This window comes from Sander lucioperca, chromosome 5 (assembly GCF_008315115.2).
Source record: "Sander lucioperca isolate FBNREF2018 chromosome 5, SLUC_FBN_1.2, whole genome shotgun sequence".
In the NCBI taxonomy this organism is placed as follows: domain Eukaryota; kingdom Metazoa; phylum Chordata; class Actinopteri; order Perciformes; family Percidae; genus Sander; species Sander lucioperca.
In genome coordinates, this window is record NC_050177.1 from 859456 (window position 1) to 872325 (window position 12870).

The 12870-nt window shown below is 40.4% G+C and overlaps 1 protein-coding gene across 4 annotated transcripts; it reads right to left on the bottom strand.

Moving 5' to 3' along the window:
- Window positions 1–3341: 3341 nt before the first annotated feature.
- Window positions 3342–12571, bottom strand: eif3k (eukaryotic translation initiation factor 3, subunit K). Of its 4 annotated transcripts, none has more exons than XM_031304233.2 (9): window positions 12343–12571; window positions 11309–11407; window positions 8084–8204; window positions 7097–7174; window positions 6855–6921; window positions 6618–6695; window positions 6375–6500; window positions 3488–3530; window positions 3342–3445 (listed from the first exon to the last, which is right to left on the bottom strand). In XM_031304233.2, the coding sequence occupies exons 1-8, from the start codon at window positions 12402–12404 to the stop codon at window positions 3499–3501; spliced, it is 663 nt and encodes a 220-aa protein (XP_031160093.1). In that variant the 5' UTR covers window positions 12405–12571; the 3' UTR covers window positions 3342–3445; window positions 3488–3498. The 4 variants fall into 4 exon arrangements, with proteins under 4 accessions (XP_031160093.1, XP_031160090.1, XP_031160095.1 ...); XM_031304230.2 differs by having other exon boundaries at window positions 3342–3430; window positions 3465–3530; XM_031304235.2 differs by having other exon boundaries at window positions 3342–3530; window positions 7097–7171.
- Window positions 12572–12870: the final 299 nt, after the last annotated feature.

Sequence of the window (12870 nt, forward strand, 5' to 3'; positions counted from 1 at the left end):
GACATATGGATGAGCACAGACTGAATTATCACAAGTAAGAGGGAGTCATGAGAGAGCACACTATGGCGGATAAGTGGGGGGGTTTTGTAACCTGCAGTAAGCTTGAATAACCTCTTTTGGTATTTAGCCTTTGTCTCGTCTTTTTCAGCTCATTTCTTTTATAGGCTTATGGGAAATGTTTCCATAACGGTGGTGCAGTTTTAGTTTGCTTTTTTTTGTTTTTTGTTTACTCTGCCCTACATTATCTTGTCGCCCCAAAAATAAAAAATAAAATAAAAAAAAACACTGAACTTTCCCACCGCTACTAAAATGTTGATCACCACATCGCAAAGTTAAACAAGTACAGCTACTACCCAACACTGCAATAAAAGTTAGATATAGCTTGGTGACAAATTTTAAGATGTAGTTATAGTCATTGCAAGGTTTTTGACAAGAAGGCGATAAGAAGCCTTAAGTGCCATTAACAAGCGCAGATTTCACAAGTTTAAGAGGGCAATTATTCATGAGTAATGTATGTTAAAAAGAGGAAATGTTCCACTCAAATTAAATAGTATTTGTAATAACTCCGACAACAACAGATCTTGTCACGTATTTGCTTCTTTATTTTTTTGTCTCCCTAAAGGTGCAATAGAGCACAGTGTAACAGGCATATGGATAAGAAGTTATATTTGTGTCTTCTTTTTTTTTTTTATTTGCATTACAGCTAGAGAGTAAAACGCCATACAGACAGACCTGATATAAAGAAAATAAATGGCAGATATTCAGATAGGGTGTATATTTCACATGCTTTAGATGTTATAATTAAAAAAAGTTATTCATTACTGAGAGATATGATGAAAGGTCACAGTCACAACCAACCCATGAGCTGAACCTATGATAAGCGCATCGAGTCTCACAGGGATGCCAACTTAGCCACCTCAATCACTTTTATTCAAAGACTGTCACCATTTCTGTAATTACATTTAGTTGAGAACTGCTTAAGATTTTGATTCCATCCTTATGTAGTTTTATATCTGGTATTCTTTATAATCATTTCTACCTCATTGCTACATATTGTACATGTAGTACTTATGTACTTTAAAAAGTTAAAACAAAAAATAAATGAAGAAAAGAAATAAAAGTTGGCCCCTTGAAACAAAGCAGTGTACCTCACAAAGACTGTCAGAACACGGACCCTTATACCCTTTAAATCAAGACACCCCCCCTGTAGGATGGTTTAACACGTTTAACTAGTTTTTTACACCCTTCAAATCAAGACACAGGCAGGGCTCCCCAGGGAAACTAAAACTGTTTCAGGGGAGGACCAGTGAATGGAAGTGAACAGTTATTACATTAGTTATTACATAAGTTATCAACAAAAGATCTTATAGAATAGCCTACAACAGGGGTCTCAAAAAAACTACTATAAAACTATAAACAAAATATGGTTAAGTCTTAAAATAATAACTATTGCTCTTAAACAAGTGGCTCCTACAGTACTGTTTCTCCCCATTTTTTCCCAGAGTCAGAAACTAAAAAATGTCTGAGGACAGACCTTTTTTAATGTATTTGGTCTAAAGTTACATCAAACTATTATATATAGGAGCAAGTATTGTGTATGTGACCCCACATAACATAATTTAGTTAGGTGGGGCACATTTTCCCAAGCTTTGTCTGAGGGGTGACCCACTGTCAGAGTTTGAAAACAACTATAACTAGTTTTTTAATACCATTCAAATCAAGATACCACCCCACTAGACTGGTTTAACCCCAACACCCTGTGGATTATCATAGTAGGGAGGGTGGGGGTCCCAAAAACTTTGCACTGATGTTTCCAACTTCCCCCTTTATCACATTAATTATAATACAACCACAATTACTTGGTGCGGCCGATTTGTCAATCAGTACCCTAGCTGTCAATCAAAATCAGCGGATCAGAACTATAAACAAAATATGGTTAAGTCTTAAAGTAATAACTATTGTTCTTAAACAATAATTGGCTCCTACAGTACTGTTTCTCCCCATTTTCTTTCCCCAGAGTCAGAAACTAAAAAAAAAGGACAGACCTTTTTTATGTATTTGGTCTAAAGTTACATCAAACAACATTATTATTAGGCTATAATAGAGCAGATGGTTGAAAACTAATGCTAGGACTCCCAAAAACTTTGCACTGATGTTGCTTTGTCTGAGGGGTGACCCACTGTCAGAGTTTGAAAACAACTAGTATAACTAGTTTTTTTAATACCATTCAAATCAAGATACCATTCCACTAGACTGGTTTAACCCCAACACCCTGTGGATTACATCACAGCAGGGAGGGCGGGGAATTTTGGTTTCGCTAACAAAAATTTTGGTTTCCGCATCCGGTTTCAGGCCGCCATTTTAAGTGCATTATATTACTACTTATACCTTTTGTTACAAGTTACTTTGCAGATTCAGATAAATACACAATATAACCAAAAAAATAAATCATGCAGAAGCATTACAGTGATTAACACATTCATGCATCAATAATTAGAATCCAGATATATAATATATAATATTCTGAAATGGGCCATCCTGCACAAAGAGTACTTTTACTTTTGGAACTTTATATTTTGATGCTGATACTTTTGCATTTTAACATTAAAGATTATTTATTTTTGGGGGGCATTTTCTGCCTATACTTTGACAGGACAGCTGAAGACATGAAGGGGTAGAGAAAGGGGGGGAATGACATGCAGCAAAGGGCCGCAGGTCGGCGCCGAACCCGGGTCTGCTGCATCGAGGAGTAAACCTCTATATATGGGCGCCCGCTCTACCAACTGAGCACTGGGCACACAGATTTAGGCCCTGTTCATGCCATGTTTCTACAGTAGCCCAGAATGGACAAATCAAACACTGGATCTAGAGGGTCTTTAGGCTTGTTTTACGTTCCCTGAAGGCCACCATAGGTTCTCACTCAACCTCACTGAGATATACCACTTAATCCAACACACTGCTTTAAGTAAAACTTTAAATGTAGGATTTGTACTTTGAGTATTTTACAGTGGCTACTTTTATTTTAGAACAAGATCTAAGTAATTCTTCCACCATCTGACCTTCTAACCAGGGGTTACTAAAAGCCTTTTGTCTAAAGGACCTTAACATCAAACATTTTTTATTTCAAGGATCAATGGCCACTTTCTGAGAATTTAAGCAATAGTTCAACACCTAACTTAAAGTCTAAGCAGCGGCTTTAAGCCTGGTGCCCTGATTCATGTCATGTCATGTCTTTTCTGGGAAAAGCTGGCAAACACTTCCACTGAAAGGAGTTAACGTGATGAAGCAACAGATGCCAAGGATTTAAGAATGTCTAAAGAGCAGCAAACACAGACACAGGCTGTAAATGATAAATTACTTTTATTGAGAAAAGAGTGATTATGAATACAAATGACCTGGTTGAATCTGCCGTGCTTAATGTGTGTGTGTGGATATATGTGTGTGTGTGTGTGTGTGTGTGTGTGTGTGTGTGTGTGTGTGTGTGTGTGTGTGTTTGCATCACTGAGATGTGGCCATGATGCTGGATACACCTGAGAAAAGACAAAACAGTGAGAGATGAAAACAGAGAAAGAATATCAACACTTACCTTCTAGTCACTCGTCAACATAGAAACAAACAGCTCAATGTCAATTTTGAGACATGTCGATTCATCCTTCTCATCTGTATGAAATATGACTGGATTAAATCCAGGTGAGTATTATCTCCATTGCAATGCAGATTTTCCCTGCAATGTACTCGTACTACTGTGAACTTTTGCACATGCCTAGCAAATTTAGCAATTCCCTGCACAAACTGTACAGTTTGTATATTTTAAAAACAGATATATTGTAAATATATTCTATAGTATTTTTTCACATTTTTTATGTAGATTTTTCTTTTCTGTAATTGGGTTTCTTGACTTTTGCAGACAGTAATTGCTTTTTTTCTTACTGTGTTTATAGTTGTGCACCAAAACACAAATGTAAAATGCCAAAGATATTCATTTTGGAATGACATGAAATAAGGGTGCTCCGATCAGGATTTGTGGGGCCGATCACCGATTGCTGTGAGCGGTGTCGACCGATGCCGATCACCGGGTCTATTTGAAACCTATTTATCACGTCATATATTCATCATATATTAATTTTAATATTCTTAACAACAATGCATAAGTATTAAAATGAACAGAAGACAATGTATTGTGAATTGTCAACGGTTTACTTTTATTGACAGGAAACGTTCAACATTCCACTTCCTCTGTTAGAAACACACCTTAAACAGCTTAGAGTTTAACATATAGCTAAAGCCTTATTCGGAATAAATTACAAAAAAACTGTCAGTGTGTTCTTCAGTGTGTCTTTAGTGTGTTCTGAGCAGGGTGGGGCCACTTACATTTTTTACCAGCCACTTTTTCCAGAATTCAAATTTATAAAAGAGAGTGCACTATCATATTTTGAATTGCTTTATTAAATTATGTTTTATTATTAATACATATTTTATTAATATAATGTATTTATTATGTGTCAGTAGTTTGTTGATCTTTTCATTGCAAGTTAATTTCCTATCCTGGCCTGGGACACACATTCATACGGTTTGATAAAGGACTTATTGGACTTTAACTTATCATTGATCTTACAATAACGAGTGTAGCTCATGGATGTATTAAGTGTAGCTGTCCTCAATTTAGGTCATCCTGTACGTCTCATCTCCGGTTTTTCCTGCATCCAGTGTGTGTGTGTGTGTGTGTGTGTGTGTGTGTGTGTGTGTGTGTGTGTGTGTGTCGTCAGTCGCGGGGTAGAACTGAGCAGCCGAGAACCAACAGGATTAAAACGGCAGCAGCTTTCAAGCGACTTAAACATCGTTACAGTCTACATTGACGTTAAAATGTAAACAGGTTGGCAGGACGGTCTGAAATGTTTTGCACGGTCTTTCGCTGTACGTTTTGTCAATGCGCCACTTGTTTGATAAGTATCCTTCCCTTTTCCTTTACTTTGCCCTCAACAGCTTGTACATCCATAGCTACTGCTGACTCCGCGGCGGGCCTCTTAACACCGGGGATATGTCGCCACATTTTTTAACAGATAATTTTCCTTTCGTCTGTACCTCAGCTCAGCTAGCTAGATAGCTAGTTACACGGCGTCCCGGACTAGCGCTGAAAACTAGCTACTCGACTATGCGTGGTCAAAGCCCCGGCTGTGAACGGTTTCATTTCCTGTAAGTTCTTCACAATAAAAGTCCTCCGTTATTTTGGTATTTGAATGTTTTTATTATGAAGCAGCAAAATCCGGAAATGTTAGGGATTCATTAGCAGTAACGTAACGCGATTCCTATAAGCATTGTGCATTGTTACTTAGCAACAGCATTCTTTGACAAAAACTGTCCAATCCATTACAAGGATACAAGGCTAATTTCCCACCCTGGTTCGAGGCACTTTTTTTTTGACCAACTCGGGGAGACTGATCAGTCCAACTGCTTTTTCTGCCAACGGTCGGCCGTCTGGTTGGTGTGTAACTTAGCTGCGTATAGAACATTTTCTCACGAGTAGTGCGTCATCTGATTGGCCTATCTGATCAGCCTTTATGGAGACCACCGATCAAACTATTTAAAGCCTTTATCGGCCGATAACGATCAATTCCCGATCAATTGGAGCACCCTTAACATGAAACCTCAGGTTTGAAAATCTAGATTCAGAGAAAACTATACAGAAACTGACAAAAATATGCTTAAAACTTTATGCAGGGCAAGCCATGTCTGTAATATGTTGTTCATTCACCTTTCAATCAGCATATAATAACTTGTGAAACTTGTCTGACGGCAAAATAAAGCTGTGGAAATATCTGAAATCTAGCGTACACTTAAACTGATATGGATTTTCTTATGTAAAATACATTAAGCTGCTGCCCCCGTCCACAGCAGTGCATAGCTTATCTTCCCTGTCGGTACTCCTCTCTGCTCCTCCAAACTGCCGTCTACTGCAGCTAACACGCTGACTATGGAGAAGTGGCTCATACAGCCACACTTCAAAAGATCCCAACTACCCCTTAAATGCAGAAGAAGACTAGAAGTGCAGTCAACGTTAAGCAAAAAAAAAAACCCTGTGTGCAAAATCATGCAACTGAGGTCAGTTCATGAACTGACGGGAAATATTGCAACTTGCAGCATTAACAATCAGACACGAGGAGTCAGAAACCCAAAAGCACACGACAAGTTCAACTAGTCATGTTAATTTCCTGATGCAGTGCAGTGTTACGTGTTACATACTGTACGTTAGAACTGGTTGACCTAAAGAGCCGGCACAAGGCCACTTGATACATGCTGAAGTTTGTGTCACCTAATTTGATTCAATTTCAAGTGGATTATCCTCATTTATCTTTTATCTGAGCGGCAGCACTCACTCTCAAAGTCGATCTTCTCCACGATGTTCTTGGGCTTGACGCTCTCCTCCTGGTTGAAGATGAAGATTTGTCCTTCCTCGTTCTCCGTCCAGCCGTACTTGTTCATCCACACCTTCACCTGCGTGTCTGGACAAACAGAGGGAGACAATGGGCTTGATGCTGGAAAGTTCAGTCAGGTTTGTCACCGCGTCACTGTATTGCCTAAAGATGGGCCGCAGGCCTGTACATTTCCAGACTTCTTACCCAGCGGGTCTCCCAGCATCTCAGCCAGTAACCGGTGCTCGATGGTCTGGTAGGTGATGCCCACTACATGGCAGATGACTGAAGAGGAAGATGATTTAAACGACAGACAATAGTGATCACGTTTAAACAATCGTTCCAGTATGGCTACGCCCGTTTCCTGTTGTTTTTTCACAGACTGGTTATATTTACAGAAAAGAACTTAACGTCCACCGTGGTGAGTCAGAAGATGATACTCACACTTGCGTACAGAATCCTCAAAACCAGTAATGCCGTCGATGAGCTCTCTGTTCTCCTCAAGACTCGTCTGTCAGGAAGACAAGGAAGAGGACATGATGAAATGACACCAAGAGAACAAAGTCTTTCGCAAGTTTGGAAAAGAGGACGAGAACAAAAAGTTCTCAGAAGAAGGACAGAAATGTCACGAGAAAGGTATTTAATGATGGATTAGTCAGTAATGACTGTGTGTGTGTGTGTCGTACCCAGAAGCTCTGGAAGTGGCACGTCTCCAGCAGGTTCCCCAGGTAGAGGATCTGTCTGATGGGACGCTCCTCTTGCTGCGACACTGTAGTCAAGGAAACGCACCACGACCCAAAGACAGAGCCTGCCTAACCCCCCCCCCCCCCCCGCCCTCCCCCTTGTCCATCCATCCTGGACCCATTTTTACACACTTCTTCTATACAAATACACTGGTAACAATGTTGTACTTGCATACCTTTTATCACATGTACTACAAATATTATTTCACCAAAACCTGTCATGTCTACATATTCGGGCTGCTTGATTATGGAAAAAAATAAAATAAAATCATAATCACGATTATTTTTGCCTCGTGACTTTTGGAAAAGTGGTTGCATTTATTTATTTATTTTTTTTAAAAACGTGAAATCAACGGTGAAAACACCATGAACTCTGAAATTTCCCTTAATACTTTTCCTGTTTGAACTTTTTGAATTCCCCTTCAGAACACAAGACAAAAAAAAAAAAAAAAAATGCAATGTGCAAAATAATTGTTTTTCTCGACGACATTGTTTTTGTGATCGGTAGGAGCTGAAATCGTAATTAAAATTCGATCAATTGCACAGCCCTACTACACATAGGGATAAACATTTCCATTTTGCCCACTGGGGTTCCACTGACAGCACATAAAGTTAACACACTGTTTTTTCTACTTGTAACATTCCTTAATTATATCTTTAGAAAATGCAGATACAATCCTAAAGTAGGAGACTCAATGTGCTTAAATACATTAAGATCAATGTCTACCAAACACCCCCCGTTCTCTGCGATCATCAGTTCTGTGTCAACTCGCACTTCACTTTGACTTCGCAGCTCGACGATAACGGTCTGCGTCGTACAGTACAGACTGCCAGGGAGGCCATAAAATGTGCACATATTAGTAAACGGGAGCTACAAAGGCTTCAACAGTCAGATGACGTGAGACAGGTGACACAGCACCAAAAGGATACGTGTGTTTGGTCGATCATACACTTGCAGAGAGTGAAGTCTGTGTGTGGCAGGTTGGTCAGAGCCTTCAGCAGAATCTGGGAGGTCACCGGAGTCTGGAAGTAGGCTGGGTTGAACTGGTACCTGCAGAGGTAAAGATGTATTCACAATCACTTGACATATTTTGTGAAGCACTTTATTTTTCCGGTCTTAGGTGGACATGTAAAATTGATCTTGTTAAATGTTACAATCTTTTTTTCTTTTTTTTTAAATCCATGCTTTTGTCAACAAGAATCACTACAAACTGACAGAAGAAACTAAAAACAGGAGAAACCAGCTAACAACTTCATTGTTAATACAACTAAAACACATTCACACAAGGAAAAGCAACCAACAAAGTAAGTAGAAAACTAATTATCCCCCCTGCCGACAGGACTCCCCCCACCACGTTGGCTCCCTTGACAGTCCACACAAAGGGACTCCAGATAATTCTCAAAGTGACGGGCTGATCAAGGCTGCGTCTCATTTCTCTGTCTTACCCCTTCCCCTTAGTTTTGCACGTTCACGTGAGAATAAGGGCTATCCCAATTCTCATTTCGATCGCGGGGTAGGGCTAAGGGGAAGGGGGTAGATACCCCTCAGTTTTAAGCAAAGTCGCGAGCTTACTTGAAAGCAAGGGGTACCCAGAATACACTGCGCAGCCGGCAACAATGGCGACCAGAGAGACCCACAAATGTAAGTATTTTCGGCTTAAAGAATTGATTTAAAAATTACGAAAGTCTTGTTTTGTGCTCTACACAGTCCTGTACATACAGTGAGGAAAATAAGTATTTGAACACCCTGCTATTTTACCAAGTTCTCCCACTTAGAAATCATGGAGGGGTCTGAAATTGTCATCGTAGGTGCATGTCCACTGTGAGAGACATAATCTAAAAAATAAAATCCAGAAATCACAATGTATGATTTTTTAACTATTTATTTGTATGATACAGCTGCAAATAAGTATTTGAACACCTGAGAAAATCAATGTTAATATTTGGTACAGTAGCCTTTGTTTGCAATTACAGAGGTCAAACGTTTCCTGTAGTTTTTCACCAGGTTTGCACACACTGCAGGAGGGATTTTGGCCCACTCCTCCACACAGATCTTCTCTAGATCAGTCAGGTTTCTGGGCTGTCGCTGAGAAACACGGAGTTTGAGCTCCCTCCAAAGATTCTCTATTGGGTTTAGGTCTGGAGACTGGCTAGGCCACGCCAGAACCTTGATATGCTTCTTACAGAGCCACTCCTTGGTTATCCTGGCTGTGTGCTTCGGGTCATTGTCATGTTGGAAGACCCAGCCTCGACCCATCTTCAATGCTCTAACTGAGGGAAGGAGGTTGTTCCCCAAAATCTCGCAATACATGGCCCCGGTCATCCTCTCCTTAATACAGTGCAGTCGTCCTGTCCCATGTGCAGAAAAACACCCCCAAAGCATGATGCTACCACCCCCATGCTTCACAGTAGGGATGGTGTTCTTGGGATGGTACTCATCATTCTTCTTCCTCCAAACACAGTTAGTGGAATTATGACCAAAAAGTTCTATTTTGGTCTCATCTGACCACATGACTTTCTCCCATGACTCCTCTGGATCACCCAAATGGTCATTGGCAAACTTAAGACGGGCCTTGACATGTGCTGGTTTAAGCAGGGGAACCTTCCGTGCCATGAATGATTTCAAACCATGACGTCTTAGTGTATTACCAACAGTAACCTTGGAAACGGTGGTCCCAGCTCTTTTCAGGTCATTGACCAGCTCCTCCCGTGTAGTTCTGGGCTGATTTCTCACCTTTCTTAGGATCATTGAGACCCCACGAGGTGAGATCTTGCATGGAGCCCCAGTCCGAGGGAGATTGACAGTCATGTTTAGCTTCTTCCATTTTCTAATGATTGCTCCAACAGTGGACCTTTTTTCACCAAGCTGCTTGGCAATTTCCCCGTAGCCCTTTCCAGCCTTGTGGAGGTGTACAATTTTGTCTCTAGTGTCTTTGGACAGCTCTTTGGTCTTGGCCATGTTAGTAGTTGGATTCTTACTGATTGTATGGGGTGGACAGGTGTCTTTATGCAGCTAACGACCTCAAACAGGTGCATCTAATTTAGGATAATAAATGGAGTGGAGGTGGACATTTTAAAGGCAGACTAACAGGTCTTTGAGGGTCAGAATTCTAGCTGATAGACAGGTGTTCAAATACTTATTTGCAGCTGTATCATACAAATAAATAGTTTAAAAAAATCATATATTGTGATTTCTGGATTTTTTTTTTTAGATTATGTCTCTCACAGTGGACATGCACCTACGATGACAATTTCAGACCCCTCCATGATTTCTAAGTGGGAGAACTTGCAAAATAGCAGGGTGTTCAAATACTTATTTTCCTCACTGTGTATATTTGCAACCATGTTCTTAATTGAAACGTTTTTAAAAATCGCTAGTTTGCTACCCTACATTGCTGATTTGCACAACAGTCCCGCATTTCTCGGCCTTGAATGAACTCCATGCACGTCTACAGTGTTAACTAAACTCCATTAGCAGCGAATTTCGTTTGATATCAGTGCATAACACTACTTGCTTTGGAGACATCGATACGTGCTTTACATATACCGTCCTGTATCACACACAGGGACGCCGGAGGAAACCCGGCAGCTGATCCACTTTCTGGGCTGCGTTCATGTTGTAGCCATTCATTATTGTATTGGTATTGTATTATTGTAATCACGAGTAATTAATTCCTGTTCATGCACCTGTACATTGTTGTTGGTTATGATACAGGACACTAATGAGAGAAATGAGGTATGGAGGGAAAGGTTACTGGCCAAAAGGCATCAGACGGGGGTCTGGAATTTCAGAATAGCTGTAGTTTTTTTGTGGTCTTGTGTGTCTTTTTTTTTAGTTTTATACATTTGAGTGCCTTTTTTATGTGTGTGACATGTAAGTTATGGTTCTAATAGTTGTAATAATGTTATGTTTACTTTATTTGGCAATAAAGACAGCTTTTTGTTAACAAAGAAAGTGTTAACTGAAACAGATATACCAACCAAGTGGTGTCTCATTTCATAGGGGTATGTTTTCACCCCTACCCCTTACCGAGGGACAAGGGCTAGGGGTAAGACGAAGGGGTAGGACAGAGAAATGGGATTCAGCCTAAACAAACTGTCCTGTGTCAGCTAACATCATTTGCCTGTATTTGAACGGCGGCTGATGGAACTTACAGCTTCAGGACAGCCAGGTTGGCCTCCAGGTCGTAAGCGTTTTCTTTAGCTTGCGTCTCCACGTAGCGCTCCAACGTAGGAAGGTTTTCTGGGTTGTACCTGTGGGGAGAAACCAGACCTTTACCTATTAACCAAGTAGGGATGAATCAGTGTTTCTGTGCTGTGGATATACATATTCCAGACTGCAGGCCAGACATTAGCAGCACCTTTTAATTTAACGTATTTGGAATGACAAGAGTAATTAAGCAGCAGTCCTGAGAAACAAATGTTTGGCTTCATATCTTTGACAACAAGAATCAGCTTGTTTAAGCTAATGTCAGCTTCAAAGGGCAGCTTTCAAAAATATTTCGGGGTGAATGAATTATCTTCATCTAAAATTAGAAGATAACAAGTCTTTCATTTGTTTCTCTGACACCATGAAACGTTTAAAAACTTTTTTAGAGATACGTGGTTCTCACAGGACAGCGACGCTACAAACATATGATGATCTTATAGAGTATGATGCATTGCTGCAGATTAAACTACCCAACAGTATATAAAGGAGTTAAAATGAGCACAACCCTAAACATCTACAGCAGTAAAATGCAACATACACATTAATGCAGCAGGAATATTAATCCAGAAACATCAGATATAACAGGGAAACACTGACAGGGAACATTTTACTGCACAAAGAGTACTCTTACGGTTTACCTTTATGTACAATTTGACCTCTTCCACCACTGATTAAAATGGTTTAATAGGGAAATGTTGGCAGGTCACTCGAGCACAGCTAGCTAACGTTAGCTGCTGTTCAAATCTGCTTTTTCAGTAATAATGTAATTTTACTTTGATATATATAATGCAGTGTTCACATTGGCATCAGACCGGCAAAAGTAACAACTACAGAACTTTAAGAACCGCGCATCAAGCGCCTTTGAATGGGCTCACACTGACATCTCAACAAACGCTAGCTTAAAAACATTAGCCAACAGGCTAAGCTAGCCTTAGCTTGTCTCGCCAGGTTATCAGTTCGTTAAGAGCTTCATCCGTACCTGTCGATTCCTCGCAGGAGTTTACCCACGTTCGCCCTCATCTGCTCGAAAGACGTCGACATTTGGTCCAAACTTTTACAAACAACTTTAGAGGGAAAAACCGAATTAAATCCGCACGTGGGCCGCAGAGTAGAAAAGGTACCGGAGCGGAGGGAGAAAAGGGTCGGACCGGAAAGAGCGACGCACAGACGGAAAGACGCACCGGAAAGTACACACGACAGTTGTGGTCCTGACGGGACCGGGCACGAGGGGGCACTGCCCCACCAATATAGTCTAAGTGCTCCGCTAGCCAAAGTAGTAATTGTCTGTTTCTAAACATAAACAATTACCATTTCACCTAATGTAACATTTGCTGTTTTATTTTAGCTATTGATGTTATGAGCTTCAGTTAACATACCTGCGAACTAGTCGCTTTTCGGCGAAAATCGCCGTTTTGAATGGGAAAATGTCATCCACGTGAATCGTGTAGATCTGAAGAGTTTGAGGAGGAATGTGTCACCTTTTTCAGCACTTCTGAGTTTGCAGGTA